Source organism: Selaginella moellendorffii, unplaced genomic scaffold, assembly GCF_000143415.4.
Source record: "Selaginella moellendorffii unplaced genomic scaffold, v1.0 SELMOscaffold_0, whole genome shotgun sequence".
In the NCBI taxonomy this organism is placed as follows: Eukaryota; Viridiplantae; Streptophyta; class Lycopodiopsida; order Selaginellales; family Selaginellaceae; genus Selaginella; species Selaginella moellendorffii.
This window is the reverse complement of record NW_003314261.1, coordinates 3,254,367-3,269,826: the sequence shown is the minus strand read 5'-3', so window position 1 is coordinate 3,269,826 and position 15,460 is coordinate 3,254,367. Positions and strand designations below refer to the sequence as shown.

General features: G+C 50.2%; 5 protein-coding genes across 6 annotated transcripts; 2 read left to right on the top strand and 3 right to left on the bottom strand.

Annotated features, from left to right (window-relative positions):
* The first annotated feature begins 2,250 nt into the window (after window positions 1-2,250).
* Window positions 2,251-3,363, top strand: LOC9641463 (UPF0496 protein 1). Its single transcript, XM_002960928.1, has one exon. The coding sequence runs from the start codon at window positions 2,251-2,253 to the stop codon at window positions 3,361-3,363; it is 1,113 nt and encodes a 370-aa protein (XP_002960974.1).
* Window positions 3,364-5,387: 2,024 nt separating this feature from the next.
* Window positions 5,388-6,534, bottom strand: LOC112345553. Its single transcript, XM_024672591.1, has 4 exons — window positions 6,316-6,534; window positions 6,135-6,270; window positions 5,897-6,085; window positions 5,388-5,842 (listed from the first exon to the last, which is right to left on the bottom strand). The coding sequence occupies exons 1-4, from the start codon at window positions 6,532-6,534 to the stop codon at window positions 5,460-5,462; spliced, it is 927 nt and encodes a 308-aa protein (XP_024528359.1). The 3' UTR covers window positions 5,388-5,459.
* A 4,895-nt stretch (window positions 6,535-11,429) lies between these two features.
* Window positions 11,430-12,128, top strand: LOC9655824 (acyl carrier protein 2, mitochondrial). Its single transcript, XM_002960925.3, has 2 exons — window positions 11,430-11,707; window positions 11,779-12,128. The coding sequence occupies exons 1-2, from the start codon at window positions 11,471-11,473 to the stop codon at window positions 11,953-11,955; spliced, it is 414 nt and encodes a 137-aa protein (XP_002960971.2). The 5' UTR covers window positions 11,430-11,470; the 3' UTR covers window positions 11,956-12,128.
* Window positions 12,018-13,185, bottom strand: LOC9655823 (oil body-associated protein 2A). 2 transcript variants are annotated; one of them, XM_024660764.1, is made up of 6 exons: window positions 13,015-13,185; window positions 12,819-12,954; window positions 12,677-12,759; window positions 12,507-12,621; window positions 12,222-12,458; window positions 12,018-12,154 (listed from the first exon to the last, which is right to left on the bottom strand). In XM_024660764.1, exons 1-6 carry the CDS (start codon window positions 13,159-13,161, stop codon window positions 12,135-12,137), a joined length of 738 nt encoding a protein of 245 aa, XP_024516532.1. In that variant the 5' UTR covers window positions 13,162-13,185; the 3' UTR covers window positions 12,018-12,134. The 2 variants fall into 2 exon arrangements, with proteins under 2 accessions (XP_024516532.1, XP_024516475.1); XM_024660707.1 differs by having other exon boundaries at window positions 12,018-12,458.
* LOC112340988 (sorting nexin 2B-like) lies at window positions 13,178-15,457 on the bottom strand. Its single transcript, XM_024660343.1, has 6 exons — window positions 14,308-15,457; window positions 14,005-14,205; window positions 13,684-13,944; window positions 13,534-13,620; window positions 13,364-13,479; window positions 13,178-13,309 (listed from the first exon to the last, which is right to left on the bottom strand). Exons 1-6 carry the CDS (start codon window positions 15,310-15,312, stop codon window positions 13,303-13,305), a joined length of 1,677 nt encoding a protein of 558 aa, XP_024516111.1. The 5' UTR covers window positions 15,313-15,457; the 3' UTR covers window positions 13,178-13,302.
* Window positions 15,458-15,460: the final 3 nt, after the last annotated feature.

The window sequence follows — 15,460 nt, the reverse complement described above, 5'->3', positions numbered from 1 at the left end:
GCCTAGCACACACAATGCCTCCATCTATCGTTGGGATGCGAGGAAACAACACTTCAACATGTGGATCACAACCACTCTTCTCTTGACGCATGGGGACTAGGTATTCAGTCACAACCAAACATAAGACTATGGACTGATGTGTGGTCACTGCAATCACTAACTCCATTGGTCTTCACAAGGAACTCTAAACCAGATGGTGGAACGACCGTATTACCTAGACAGCACGATTGGGAATTCACTTGGAAGCGCTCCTTGCCCAACCAGCCATGACAATCTCTTGAGCTTGCTTTGAAAGGATGGCTTGCGAGGACCAATGTAAAACCACGTTTTAAAGAATACTTGCTACACATCAACCTACAGTGACAAATTGGACTTCTGTTGTACCATGCCATCAGTCCCAGCACATGTCCAATTCTCCCTCAGCATTTCCATGTATGCATAGACGGGTCCAAAGGCAGAGCACAGGATAGTGATGCAAACGCACAGTGCCACTATGCTATAACTGGTGCACACCATTTCCATGTTGTCAAGTCACCGTCTACTCCACAAGAGTAGCAACTCTACCAGCTTTGCTGGCTTGAAGTCAAAGATCTCCAACGTGGTCTACCAGCGTCTAAGATCGCACGTCTACGTCCCAATACTCAGCTTTCACACACACTACTTACCCACCTTCCTGGGAGATCTTACAACATCTGCAGATGTTGCAAAGTACCTTCAAGCCATGGAGGAATGCAGGGACACCCTAATTGAGACAGTCCACCTAGCATGAGCAATACACTTGAACAAAAGCTTTTATGAATGTTCCACAGCAGTATTTAGTCCTTTCTCGTTCTCTCCAGGATCTCGACGAAGAATGCGAAGTTTTCAGTCTTCCACTTCTTAAATTTTCTTCTTGCCATGCTCGGTCTAGCTCCGCCAGTAGAGATCCCTCCTGTTCTTGATCACGGGACTCCATGCTGTGCTGGGATAGCGCTGCTCGCGGCTGCTCGCCCAGACTTACCGGCCCTTCCTCCAGCTCGCCATAGCTGAGGAAGTGGTAGACGTCGTCGTCGCAAACTTTTGCTAAGCTGTGCGAATTGCCTCGCTGTCAAACCCTTGAGCATATCCTTGGCGAACTCTCGACCATCGTAGTTGCTTGGGCCTCCCGGCAAGAGCGCTCGCATCTCCACTGCTACGTCGCGAGCCTCGGCGGAAAATGCTCTCGCAAACACCTTCCGCTTTGGAAAGAATCTAAAATCGGGCCACTTGGTCGTGGCGTCAGCCGAGAAACTTGCCGGAAGAGAAGACACTGAAAGCTTCGAGTCCGACGAAAGGATCTTCCTCTCCCAAAACCCCTCCAACTCTCGAGACCTAACTTCCGAGGGCGATGACTTGTGCGTCCAACGTAACTGTTCTGAAAAGATCGTCCTGCCAGCACCTAGAAATTCTAGCAAGTGAAAGTCTCAAAGACGAACCTGTGAGCCAGGCATGACTCTTGGTATTTGGCGCATATGCTCTTGGTCTACAGCTTTGGAGCTTCAACGATCCAGCATCCGATCGGGTAGAACAGCAATCCTCCCCGAAACGAGTGAGACAAAGTAAAACTTAAAAGAGAGAACTATGAGAAAACAACATTGAAACTTACGTGAAGTTCTCTGTTTGGAAGAATCGCCATGGACAACGACCCTACGACAATCTCGCTGGTCGCCAAGACCATAAGGCGACTGTTTGCTCTCGTCACTCAAAAAGAAAATCTAAAGGAAAAGAGAGAGGAAAAAAAAAAAGAAAATTCAAAATTCGTCTGACTATATTGGAAACCTTCTTACCAGTCTTAATCCAGTTAGGAGCATCTGGGCCAGATCACAACACAACTCAACGCTATGGACCAGGAACGGTAGCACAAGTCCATGATTTTGTTCTCGATACTACGAGTCTTTCGTCAGGAGTTCGCCGTCCAGCTGTGAAGAACACAAGCTTTAAATAAGAAAAAATAAACAATTAGAAGCTTACAGAAGCTCGGCCAACTCATCGGGTGCTGCATTTGCATCGAACGGGATTCCATTGCTGTGGCAAGCGCCGATTCCATAGCGCACGAGATCAACCGCCGCACCTGCCTATTACCAAAGTGAGAGGTAAGGATGAAAATCTCATGCACATACCTTCTCACAAAAGGTGCCAATGTGAGTTGGAGTCGAGGGGATTGGATGGTAGTTAGAACTGTCAATCTGGTAGGCCTACAGGAATTTAGAACAGGGCAAGGAAAAAGAAGAAATGGGTAACCAGAGCAGCCGGTCACTCTCGCCGGGAGAAAGTTTGAGCAGCATAGATCTCAGCGAGTACGAGAGAGTATGTGCCATGGATCCAGACGTGAGAAAATTTGGGGATGGGCTCAAGGAACGAACAGAGAGGGTGCTCCAGAGCATGGTGGCCGGGGTGGACGAGAGGGGACTTTCATTCCAATCGTTAAAGGATGTGACCACCAGCTTTTTAGAGCTCGACCAGGAGGTTGTGAACGTAATTCTCAACTACAAGAAGGACGTGTGGGCAAGCGACTCGCTGTTTGAGCTGGTGAAGGACTACTTCGACAACAGCATGGCTACGCTAGACTTTTGCGAGGAGCTCAACAAGTGTATCAAACAGGCCAGGGAGAACCAGATGTCGATCCAGGTAGCGATCAACATGATGCCCAGCGAAGGAGATCCAAACGAGGAGCAGTGCCAGGCAATTCTCAAAGAGCTCAACCAGTACGTGGACGCCGGCAACCCCTTCACGGACGAGTTCATGGACAAGTTCCAGACCGTCTACCAGAAGCAGATGGAGCTGCAGAGAAAGCTTCAGGCGAAGAAGAAGTCGCTGGACAGGAAGCTGCGGTATGTCCGCGGCTGGACGAAGGTGTCGACGATCATCTACGCTGCGACTTGCGCGGCGCTGGTGATCTGTGCGGTGGTGGCGGCGGTGATGACAGTCCCAGCGATCGTAGGGGCGGTGGCAGCGGTATCGTCGATGCCACTCGAGACCCTGGGAAGATGGATCAAGTCCTTCCTCACCAAGTACGAGAAGGAGCTCCAGGCACGCCGGGATCTGATGAGAGAAGCGAACTTCAAGACGTTTGTGACGATCAAGGAGATGGACACGATACGAGCGCTCATCAACAGCCTCAGGAACTCCATGGAATCGATCGTCCACTGCATACAGTTTGGGCAGAGGCACGCGGACGGCTTTGGCATGCATCTGGTGGTAGAGCAGCTCAAGAGCCGGCAGAGCGCATTCATCCGGGATCTGGACGAACTGGAGGAGCACGTCGATCGCTGCAGCAGGGACATCCGGAGGGCCAGACTGGTGGTTCTTCGCCGGATCGTCAAGAAGAGATCCAAGAGCTTGTGAGAATTGGTGGACAGCTCTCGCGGCTCGCCAGGATGATCGTTTGAAGTAGCTTCTCCATCCTCGTCTGTGCTCCAAAGTTGGGAGAAAACAAAAAAACATTGATTCATTGTAAATAATATTGGTCAACAGTTAGGTAGTTAGCCCTAAGCAGTCAATTCATATTGTCAAACATCTCTAAAACCCAGTGAGCGTCTCCCTTGCGGCCATATCCTGCCACCACCGAGCTCCAGTTGAGCGAGCTTCTCGTCTCCAGCGAATCAAAAACGATCTGAGCGTCGACCATGCTCCCGCATTTTCCGTAGAGATCTAGCAGGCAGTTCTTGACCACTGACAGATCGCTTGGCTCGATCGATTCCTCGCAGCTGAGAAGCACTTGGCGTGAGAGAGCTCCTTGAGCGAGCACCTTAGTGCTCGAGTGGGAGTGATATGAATATGCTGGCATAGCATATTCTCCAGAGCTCTCTAGAGGCGCGGTAGGCAGTTAGGGGACATCGAAGGGGGTATGTGTTCCTTTGTAGCCTCTTGTGATGAACGAGACTCTGTTCATCCTTATCAGAGATGAGGCACAGGGACGTGGTTTCGTGGAACTCTTTGATGATGGGATACGCAGACTGTGGAGAGGGAGAGATGGCGCTGGAGCTCTTCTCGTGCTTGGACTCCCAGGGCTGCGAGCACGACGTCTTGAGCTTCGTGGCTGCTCTCAAGGCTTGCAGTAGCACCACAGCACTGGAATCCCTGGAGGTAATGCCTTGGTAAAAATATCTGCAACCTGCTCTGTTGTTCCACAATGGATGAGCTCGGTTCACTTGATCTCGAATATAATGGAACTGCACCTGGATATGTTACCTGGGATTCTTGGTGAGTGCGATAGCACCCTGGTTATCGCCAAAAATAACCGTTGGCGCTAGCTGAGAATAGCCGATGCCGTCCAAAAGCTGTCGTAGCCAGCAACATTCCTTCGCTGCTTGAGTAGCTGCAACATACACTCTGCTTCGGTCGACGATAACGCTATAGTTGACTGTCGCTTACTGGACCATGTGATAGCGCCGCTGCCGAGACTAAAAATATAACCTGGCTGCTCAACCTCACCTATCCGTGAAGCCAAACAGTTGCATACCTGCTGGGACTTTGGAGTACATGAGTGCATAATGTCAGGTCCCCTTCAAGTAGCGAAAGATGCGTTTGACTGCCAACCAATGGGGAAATCCTGGAGTCTTGAGAAACTGGGACACTGCTCCCACTGAAAAAGCCAAATCTGGCTGTGTGCAGACCAAGCTGCCAACCATGGTATGTGCTTTATCTTCTCGCATTTCTCAACTGTTTGTGGGACTTGATCTTTGCTGAGATGGAGGCCAGCTTCCATAGGAGTTGACCCTTCATTCAACTCAGCAAGATGAAACCTCTCCAAGATATCGTCAACATATTTCTGCTGAGATAATTGTATGATACCAGCCTGCCTGTTGCATATAAACTTATCCCCAAACAATATTTCACTGATCCAAGATCCGCCATCTTAAATCGTGCCTGTAGCTCATGCTTGAGCTGCTGCAAAGCTATGCGAGTTGGACCGACTAGTAGACAATCGTCTACATAGAGTGCAAGATAAATATATGTCGTACCTGACTTGCAAAGATAAACATTAGAATCTGCTGAAACTCACAAAACCGATGGAGAGGAGATAACCATTCATCTTCTCATACCACTGCCGTGGAAACTACTTTAATCCATATAAAGGCTTTTTAAGCTTGCACATTTTGGAATATAAAAATGTATATATCAATTAACCCAAAAACCTTAGTTTATATATAGAAATGAGTGGTCTAAATTAAAACTAATTAAACAGAACAAGTATCAAAATCCCGCTACATACACTTCGCTCATAATACTATTAAATAATATCAATTATTTAATTTATAGAGTTCAGTTGTTACCTCAAGCTGTAGACATGATACCTTTATACCTTTTTGTTATAAATAAAGATCACAAACGGTGCATGAAGGTCCAGTGGCTATTCAATCTTAAAAAAGATCTGGATAAAAGCTGACAAGGAGCAGCAACTGAAAGAAAGACCACACAAGCAGAAACAAAACATGCCGCTAGACACCGATGTCGTATATGCGGTGAGCCAGGAGCTTGGCCATGGAAGATGTTTCTGTCATCTTATTGTGCTTGAGGAAGCGGTCCTTGAACTCCTTATCATCAATGGGCGTTGCAGCCAGGCTTGCAGCAAGCTGTTTTGGTGACATCCCGCGCTTGCGCATGACGCCCCGCCCCAATCTCAACATCCTCGCCATGTAACAGCCGCGTCTCCCTGGCTCAAAATCCATTGGCGTCACGTAGTACACCGTCGAACCCGGGTCGCTGAGAATGCCCAAGTAGTTGCTCGCTTCAAGCTGCATCTCGAGGGCGTAGAAGGAGGAGGGAGGCTTGCCCTGCAGCTGCCGCACAGGTCGAGCGGACCCCATACGAATTGCCTTGTCTATAAACCATGCATGAGCAACTAAAAAGTCAAGAATGCTGAAGGCTCACTCACATGATCCGCTGTTCCGAAGAGGTTCGACAGGAAGCTCTGAATAGCTGAGCCACAGCCGCGCGTCTAACACGGCCATGTAGACGTTCTCCAAGTGTGTAAGGTAAGGGCACACAGTAATAAGAGGAGCAAGCCTTCCGCCGTCACCCAGGTCTAGCAGGAGCTGCTCCAGCTCCGCTGCACTTACAGTCCCTGTTGTTCTTTTTGTCAGTATTTTCATCTGGCTGCGAGGGAAACGTACATCGCTCAAGCGACTGCAGCGATGAGTTGCAGAGCGGGATTTCATCAAGCAAGAAATCCAGCTTTGAGGACCACGCCCTTGCAGCCTTTGGGAATTGAGTCTTATACCGTGCATATGGGTTCCTTTCCTCCAGGTCCTAAAGCAGCAAATTAAACTCTACAGCGAGAAAAACAGTGTGTACCTTGGGGTACTCCTTCAGGTTGGAACTGGGCACGTATTTCTTCACGTACCACGCTTGAATTGTCTCGAACAGAGCTCCACCCTCCACAGAGAAGAAGCAACTCTGCCTGAAGGCGGAGATGACCCTCCGCAACTCGAGCGTGGCATCCACGGCTTCTCTCAAGCGCGGCGGCACTTTCACACCCTTGAAGAGGCTATCCACATTCGCCTGCTCCTCCATTCCAGACCCCCAAATTGGCCAACTTTAAACGATCCAACAGCTCAACCTAGGTCGTGGGTTCGACCCTCGCCCGATATAATACAGAGAATATTCTATAGCGGTCGATGGTTTGAAAGTTTTGATGGATTTCCTTCTTCCTTTCGATCACGAAGTTGACGGAAGGTTCCAAGGCCTGAAATGCTCATGAGAGAGGGCACGAACATCGATGATTCAGGAAGCGGACACTGACGACGGTGATGCTGTTGAACAAGCAGAAAACTCAAAATGGTCTGTCAAAGCTTTCGAGCGATTGTTAGCTACTGTGTGGCGATCCAGGTGCTGGTCGCGTTCTTGACGATAATGTGTACTCTACTTTTGTAAGGGACTTTGCTTGCAGCGTGCTTGATTCTTTTTGTGCGGAATTTGTACAGCCAGCTGGTGGGAAATATCATCCGATCTGGACAGTACTCGCGCCTTGGATCGGACCCGGGGTACACAATCTGCCTCGCACGAGAAAACTTTGGAGAGAGGTTTGTGATTGTAATGTAGGTGTTGCTCTTCTTAGTTGTCAGAGATTGCAGACAGTCTGTCAATCATTGGAAGCGATGATGCAGTGACGAGCTTTTGCGATTACCACATGAGCAGCTGCTCATGTGGTAATCGCAAAAGCTCGTCTCTAAGTGTTTCTTTCCACAGCCTGCAGTGCTTTCCCCTGGATTTTTTAAATTTTTTTTTGTGTTTTTATTTTTCCTTTTTTTCTTCTCCTCATAGATTTTGCAGGCAGGAAAATAAACTTTATTAGTCGTTTCCAAAGTGAATGTGTAAGTTTGGGCGTTTGTAGTCTAGAACGTTAACTATGTAGATTGCTGTCCTTTGCAAGCCCAGGCAAATCAATAAGATTCTGTTGGTAGAAAAGTTTGGAGAGAAAGAGTAACTTCGCTTTGTTCTCCGGAGTCTTGTTTAAATGAAAGACGTTAGACAATAAAGAGGAATGAGAGGACCAGCGTTCGTCGTCTCAGCTCTTTTGTCGAGCTCTTCTTGTCTATGCTATGTCTTCTGCCAATCAGTGCCTTGAGCTGCTGCTTCTCAGCCAGGATCTCGACGAAGAATGCGAAGTTTTCAGTCTTCCACTTCTTAAATTTTCTTCTTGCCATGCTCGGTCTAGCTCCGCCAGTAGAGATCCCTCCTGTTCTTGATCACGGGACTCCATGCTGTGCTGGGATAGCGCTGCTCGCGGCTGCTCGCCCAGACTTACCGGCCCTTCCTCCAGCTCGCCATAGCTGAGGAAGTGGTAGACGTCGACGTCGCAAACTTTTGCTAAGCTGTGCGAATTGCCTCGCTGTCAAACCCTTGAGCATATCCTTGGCGAACTCTCGACCATCGTAGTTGCTTGGGCCTCCCGGCAAGAGCGCTCGCATCTCCACTGCTACGTCGCGAGCCTCGGCGGAAAATGCTCTCGCAAACACCTTCCGCTTTGGAAAGAATCTAAAATCGGGCCACTTGGTCGTGGCGTCAGCCGAGAAACTTGCCGGAAGAGAAGACACTGAAAGCTTCGAGTCCGACGAAAGGATCTTCCTCTCCCAAAACCCCTCCAACTCTCGAGACCTAACTTCCGAGGGCGATGACTTGTGCGTCCAACGTAACTGTTCTGAAAAGATCGTCCTGCCAGCACCTAGAAATTCTAGCAAGTGAAAGTCTCAAAGACGAACCTGTGAGCCAGGCATGACTCTTGGTATTTGGCGCATATGCTCTTGGTCTACAGCTTTGGAGCTTCAACGATCCAGCATCCGATCGGGTAGAACAGCAATCCTCCCCGAAACGAGTGAGACAAAGTAAAACTTAAAAGAGAGAACTATGAGAAAACAACATTGAAACTTACGTGAAGTTCTCTGTTTGGAAGAATCGCCATGGACAACGACCCTACGACAATCTCGCTGGTCGCCAAGACCATCCATCCATGGTACCCGCGCAGCGGGATTCCCCTCCCACCACGGAAAGCTCTCGAGGGTGTCAACTTCGATCTTGCGTCCAGCTTGACGGACGGCAATCTCGAAGAACATCCAGCCGACCGTCTGCAAGCCCGCAAGGAGACGCTCACCAGGACGCTCGCCTATCTGAAGCAGCAGCTACCCCGGTTCATGGTCCAGGCCAACCAGAAGATTGACGAACTGAATGACTTCCTCGGCGTGCATGTAAGTGATCGTGGTCAAATGTTTGTATGATTGGCTGGTTACTATGACCCCAGATCAACAACATTCCACGAGACCGCATTTCCACCAACACCAAATTCATGGTGCGCCCTGTGCTCGACTACTACGCATCACTGTGGAACGCGAAGGGTGACGAGGAAGGGAAGAGCTATTACGGATTCCCAAAGGCAACACGCTGTGGAATGCCCGAGATTTTCTCGGTGGCAAAATCCTCCTCATGGAATCCGGTGTAGACAAAAAGAAAGTGGCGGCGTCTCCACGGCTTGTCTTTCGCCAAGCAGCCGTGCCTCCAAATGCCAAGCCTGCCCGAGCCAGGAGGAGCACGGCTCCATTCCCAGAGTGCTGAGAAGAGTTTTGCGAGAACTACTTCTCGCCGGTTGCGTTCTACTCGGAGGACACGCACTACTCGTTTGCAAAGAGGGCCCGACACGTCAACTTCCCCACCTTCGTGGGGTTGCGCTGTGGCAGTCGCCCCCGAGTTTGATCTCAGCCTGGACGCTGTGCATTCCATCGCAATGAGCGGGCACAAGTGGATAGGTGCACTGGTTCCATGCGGCATTTTCATGTCCAAGACAAGGTGATCTGTTCTTCCATTGCATTGGCGAAAGTTATGACTCTTCCTTGGACGCCAGATACCAACTGAACCCACCGAGCAATCCGAACTATAGTGGGACTCCAGACACCAGTTTTGCAGGCTCCAGGAATGGTCTCTCGGCGGTCTACATGTGGAGCGACATCTCCAAGTACACACTCAAGCAGCAGATTGACAAGGCCGTGCAATGCCAGGGGAAAGCACGATTCGTCAACGACACCATGACGGAGCTGGACAAGAAACTCAAGCTTGATCTCTGGGTCGCACTCTCGCCCACCGTTCGCTTCCGGCAGCTCAACGATGATCTTACGGCCTCGCCAACGAGACGCTGGTTGTCAATGGTGTGCAACGCCTCTATTCACAATGTCACCAAGGAGGTGGTGCTGATGCTTGCAGAGGACGTGGAGAGGTTCGGGCACAAAGCTTTCAAGGACTTATCGGATGGAATTGGAGGTGGCGGCAGTGGTGGAGTGGATGCTCCTCGTGTTTCATTCCTGCCATTCCAGGGTCGTGGTTTCACTGGCAAATTTTAAAGCTTTTGCGATGGGATTTATATATATATATATATATATATATATATATATATACACATTTACGGATGTTTCTACTTTTTCTTGTGTTTCTTCTTGACCTTTTCGATCCCTTCGCGGAGTTTCTCTCGAATTTCTGGCCTGACGAAGCGGGATCCTCCCGTGACAACCGCGGCAGCGTTGTCCGGGCACTCGACCGCGAGAGCGCCCAAAACAAAAGCCCCAATCACACCCAATGCCACATTTCTCCTCGCGCTACTCGGAGGTGCATCCTGCATTGCAGCGCAAAGGCAATGCCGGTGATTTGGGCGATAAGATTTTCAAGTAAAGTCTAGAGGACAACCTTGCCTGGAGCTAAATCCTTGTGCTTGATTGCAGTAGCGAATGGCTGGATGACACTCACCATGGCGGAGGCTCGCTTGTTGCAAGGATAAAGTACCTATCTCTAGAAGTATGAGTGAGCGACTCGACGGCCAGGATGGTCTCGGAATATGATGAGCGGCCTGGATTGGACTAGAAAAGAGCTAGAGGATGAGGAGAAAATCTCTACACGGTTCCAGCCTCTGTCCAAGCATGCCTCGAAATCGAACCAATTGCTTCCCATCAAACGCAACCCTCTGCGACGATGCGTGGTTTCACTCGACACGGAGACTGGAGCCATAAGGTGGTGTAACAGGCTCGGTGGCGACTATGTCTTCTCCTTCATTTGCCGCGACTGGGCAAATCCACCACCAAATTACCCCTGACAACGACTTTGGAAAATCTCAAATGCTCGTCACCATTCGCTTGTTTGGGCTCACGATCACGTATGGGAAACTGTAAGTAAACTTAGTCTATACTAGATGATACTAATCAGATGATTGATCAATAGCTTGCTGGACTTGGTAGCAAGAGTGGAGGAGCAATCTGGGGTTACCTGGCTCCCTCTCTCTTTGGAGATACCAGATCCTGGCTCCCACTAAAGCCGGTGATTCGATCTATGCGTTCTAGCACATAGTTTTACTATGATGATTTTGTGATGTTTTACCATTGGTGCTTTGCTTGATGTGATTTACATATTAATGGACGATGGATGTTCTACTTGTTTTTCTTCTTGACCTCTTCGATCTCCTCGCGGATTTTCTCTCGCGTTTCGGGCCTGACGAAGCGGGATCCTCCCGTGACAACCGCGGCAGCTTTGTCCGGGCGCTCCACCGCGAGAGCCCCCAAAACAAAAGCCCCAATCACACCCAGTGCCACATTTCTCCTGGCGCTACTCGACGCGGGCGGAGAAGGATCCTGCAAAATTATCCATGGCCATGCCAGCGATTTTGGACGATAAGATTTTGGAGTGAAGTCTAGAGCACAACCTTGTGTGGCGATGGCAGAGCTAAATCCTTGTGCTTGATTGCAGCAGCAAAAGGCTGAATGGCACTCACCATGGCGGAGGCTCTCTTGTTGCGAGGATAGATAAAGTACGCTATCTGTAGTACATGGAAATCGAAATATATACAGAGATTATACACAAATTATGGGTGAGCGATTCAACGGCCAAGATGGTCTCGGAATAGGCCACGTGATGAGCGGCCTGGATTGGAATAGAATAGGAATGACTCCACTGGGATAAAGAGCTCTAGGGGAAGAAAATGCTGAGGAGAATCGCCGCTCGCGGTGGCTCGCTGCTTCGATCGAGGGCGGCGTTGGCGCCGCCAGCGCCAGCTCCATCGTCCTCTATACACGCCCAGATCGATGCCGGGCGGGGATGGGGATTGCTGTGGCGGCGATGGATGTCCGCCCCTGCGCAAGACGGCATCAGCGAGAAGGAGGCGCTGGACAGGGTGATGATGATCGTCAAGGCGCACCCCAAAGTGAATCCAGCCAAAGTGAGTGATTGATCGATCGAGAATTTGCTTCTCTGGAATTTAGGGTTCATGCGTGCTTTGTCTCCTCGCAGCTCACTCAATCCAGCCATTTCATGAACGACCTGGGCCTGGATAGCTTGGATGTGGTGGAGATTGTGATGGGTTTCGAGGAGGAATTCGTGCTCTACATCCCCGACGAAGTTGCTGATAAGCTCGTCTCGGTTCCAGCAGCGGTGGATTTCGTTGCCAAGCATCCAAAAGCCAAGTAAGAACACCACCTCCACGAAATAAATGGGGGAAGCTAGAAGAAACCGAACTTTTAGATCTGATAGATGGTGCTGAAAAACCAGGCTTTGGATTTTATTTTGTGGCTGCTGTCCACGAACTTGGGAAGTTGATCACATCTCTCACATGAAAGTTCGAAACGTTTGAGAGCTTGAAACAGGATCTACTTCCTTTCCGCGAGTCCTGGAAGTTCCAAGTTTTGATCATCGTCTCTCCCATCACAGCGAAAGCTGAGAGCTTGGATACGGACCTGGAAGAGCCATATCAACTTCCTTGAGCTCCACGACCATGCCTTTGCCGCCAGCCTTCCAGTGATCGGCCAGAGGATCCACACGGGAGAGTCCGGCTATATCTCGTCTCGACTCGGCTCTCTCAGTCGTGGAGATGTTATATTTCTTGTCTCGCGCTTCCACGAGCTTGGAATCAACCGGGCATTCCTCCTGCGGCGACATCATCAGCGCTGGAGGTCCCATTGGAAGCCTGTCACCTGATCACAAGGATAAAAACTCGAGTTTTCCAGGAAAGATGTTCTTGCCTCGATCGAACTGCCAAGTGCACCAAAACTTCCCGTATGTTGGGGCCAGCTTGTGGAGTTCCTGCTTTTGGACGGCCTCGGGCACGCCTGGGTGAACCCAAAGCCCGGCCTTGATCTAAAGAGAGGAGCAGCTTCCCGCTTAGTTTTCCAGGAAAAGAGAATGAAATTACCTCGTGAGAATGAGAATGCCAAAGCTTCTTTTCCTCGTCTGGCAGCGTTACAAAGATGCGATCCGAGACAATGTACTCCACTCCTGAACTCAAACCAGGCGTGAGTAACGGACGAAAAGGAAAGAAAGAAATTCTCGCTTGCCTATGAGACGAGCCTGAGAGTCGTCTCGATCGAAGACCAGGCACTGTGTAAAGTCCTCGTTGACACGAGAAGCATAGTGATGGGTTTCAATCTGCCGCTTCATATCGTGGGAGTAGAACGCAAAGGTACAGATGTGCTGCAGGAGAATTAACATCCAAAGAACTCTGAGAAAAATCACAACTTTGACAAAGCTTACCTCTTGAATCTGCTTCACTGGCTCGAGGGACTGGAGCATATCGGCACCCTTCTCCATTATTTTGGACATCATCGTGGTGGGCTTTCCAGGAACATCATCCGGCGAACTTGGGATCTGTCCAGCCGGTACCTTGTCGCACGAAGCCATTCAATCGACGCTGCTGTGCTACAACGCTAGATTGTTTTCCTCCTCTACCCTCTTTTGCTCTTCCTTCTTCAAGGAATAAGATCCATGCACTTGACACTTGTGCTATCTTGCATGCTGCCACGTGCCTGTTTTGCCTGGTTTTTATCTCCTGGCAAAACATCAAAGCTTCCTCCCAAGAGTGCAAAGATATGAGTTGCATTACCCATGGAACGATAGATTGGATTTGAAAATGGGCGAATCTACACGCCTGCCGGAGTACTCAGCAGACTCCTCCGCTACTCGGGTCCATTCTTTTGCAATTCTCTCAGCGTAGCCGACCTGGAATGCAAAAGAGCAATGATCAGTTGGAATAGAAAAACCTCTTCATCCAACCTGAGACTGGACAAACCCGTGAATCATATTAAAAAATTCGCTTTGCTTTGTTGCTTCCAAACGCTCAATCTCTGTCCGGTTGTGATCCTGAGAGACGGGCTTCGAGGGTCAGAAAGAGCGAAAACGTAAAAGCAACAGAGAAATCGAGACCTTGATTTGGTTGTACTTTTGTTGAGCACACTCACAGGCCTCCTCAGTCATTCTTATAGAGTCTTTCAAATCGTCGATCTTCTTGTTCCTGCCTTTATCCCCTCCAAAAACTTTTGACGCCGCAGCGCTATGCTTTTCAGCGCGTGCATGCATCATAGAGATATCCGATAGCAAAGTCTGCACAGTTAGCAGCGCATTGTCGCGGTCCGCAAATGCGTATTGAGCCGACTGCAGTACTGCAAGGTGCTCGTGAAGATAGTCCTATGCAACAAAAAGAAACCTCAAGTTCTCGAGCGAGAAAAAGAAAAAACGAAAACATACCAGATGTCTTTCGGCTTGCGCATTTGATGCTCTTTGGCCTCTGCTCGATCTCACGACTGCGGTAGCTAGGCGCCGCACGTCTGCTCCATGCGGTTTATTGGGTGCCTGCTGCGTTTCCAACTTGGCCAGTTTCATAAACGAAAGTCCCACATCCCCCAGCACGGAGGCAAGATTTTTCTGAGCCTTGGTGAATGCATCAGCCTGTGTTTCACACACAACATCAAATGAGAAAACGAATAACGGGAGAGAAAGGAAAGATCGGAGAATCAGATAAAGCAAGGAAAAGAAAAAGTGTAAACTTGCCTGCTGTGAAGCATGAGCTAGCCGCCGCTCACACTCTCGGAGATGCTCCTTCTTCTCCACAAACTCCTTGTCCTCCTCAACCACGGGAGGTCTGCTTGCACCCCAGTCATTCGTCACAGACTGCCTGAGCTCCTTGAACAGTCTCAGCAAATCCCTGCCACCTTTCGCAGAGTGCACCACCTCCTGCGGATTCACTGCCGCCGGGCCATCGCCAAAGAGCTGCCGTGGAAGCTTGGCAGCACCGTCGAGCATCCTCGACGCCACATCCAGCGTCGGAACCATCTGGAGCTTGGCCTTGGAAACTATGAAAGTCCTGAGCTCCTCGCTCTTTCTCAACACTGAGTGAGAGGCCAGCCGGCGCAAGTAGCGCTCGATCCCCAGCCGCCGCTGCTCAATGAAGTTGTGCTTGTCCATGATCTGGCTCTCTACGATGCTCTTGTCTGGCCGGGCCGGGATGAAATAGCCACGGTACTTCTCCACCAGGCTATCGGCAAGAGCAACGATGTCCTTGAATCTCCTCCTCACGTTGTGCTCGCTCTTCCCATACTCTGGCATGTTTGTTCTAGCGCTGACGAGATAAGTCACGAAGTAGCTCCCACCTGGGATGAGCGAGCTCGCGGAATCGGCCTCCTTCTGGGGCTGCGTGACGATGATGTTTAAGAATTCTCCCTCGGAGCTGGATTGCAGCTGGTGGATCAATCGATCCCCCCCGGCAGTGCTCGTGATTGTAGCCGAAGAAGCATCTTCCAATCTGTCGTCGTCGTCGTCGTCGTCGTCGTCGTTGGTTTCCTTGGAGAATTCTAGCTCTTCTTCCTGGGAATCCTCGCGGCCCAGCGGATGAGCAAGAGGATCCACCGGCGACGCGACCAAGCTATAGGTGCTGTTGGAATTGGACCGGCTGGATTCCTCCTCGTCCCTGTCAGCTAGGAGAGGATCCATGGTCAAGCTCTCCACCGAGTACCTGCGATCTGGATCCAGGGGATGGCCGCCGCTGCCGTCCATCATCGCCGCGCTAGGGCTTTGACTCGCCAGGCGATCGATCAACCGACCAGCGCGCGCGGCACGGCACAACAACACTCACAATGTGGATCGATGAGCTCCCTAGCGCATGGGATCGCCTCTCCTGGACGAGAAAGGGGCAACCCTAATTCTC

Bases quoted from the DNA above. Each gene is read 5' to 3' on its own strand.
- LOC9655824 (XM_002960925.3), top strand. From the start codon at position 11,471: ATGCTGAGGAGAATCGCCGCTCGCGGTGGCTCGCTGCTTCGATCGAGG. The intron at 11,708-11,778 runs GTGAGTGATTGA...GTCTCCTCGCAG, and splicing joins CCAAAGTGAATCCAGCCAAA to CTCACTCAATCCAGCCATTT.
- LOC9655823 (XM_024660707.1), bottom strand. From the start codon at position 13,161: ATGGCTTCGTGCGACAAGGTACCGGCTGGACAGATCCCAAGTTCGCCG. The intron at 12,622-12,676 runs GTAATTTCATTC...TCCTCTCTTTAG, and splicing joins GGCATTCTCATTCTCACGAG to ATCAAGGCCGGGCTTTGGGT. The intron at 12,459-12,506 runs GCAAGAACATCT...CCTTGTGATCAG, and splicing joins CACTTGGCAGTTCGATCGAG to GTGACAGGCTTCCAATGGGA.
- LOC112345553 (XM_024672591.1), bottom strand. From the start codon at position 6,534: ATGGAGGAGCAGGCGAATGTGGATAGCCTCTTCAAGGGTGTGAAAGTG. The intron at 6,086-6,134 runs GTACGTTTCCCT...AAAGAACAACAG, and splicing joins GCTGCAGTCGCTTGAGCGAT to GGACTGTAAGTGCAGCGGAG. The intron at 5,843-5,896 runs GTGAGTGAGCCT...CATGGTTTATAG, and splicing joins TCTTCGGAACAGCGGATCAT to ACAAGGCAATTCGTATGGGG.
- LOC9641463 (XM_002960928.1), top strand. From the start codon at position 2,251: ATGGGTAACCAGAGCAGCCGGTCACTCTCGCCGGGAGAAAGTTTGAGC.
- LOC112340988 (XM_024660343.1), bottom strand. From the start codon at position 15,312: ATGATGGACGGCAGCGGCGGCCATCCCCTGGATCCAGATCGCAGGTAC. The intron at 14,206-14,307 runs GCAAGTTTACAC...TGTGAAACACAG, and splicing joins TAGCTCATGCTTCACAGCAG to GCTGATGCATTCACCAAGGC. The intron at 13,945-14,004 runs GTATGTTTTCGT...TTTGTTGCATAG, and splicing joins CGCAAGCCGAAAGACATCTG to GACTATCTTCACGAGCACCT.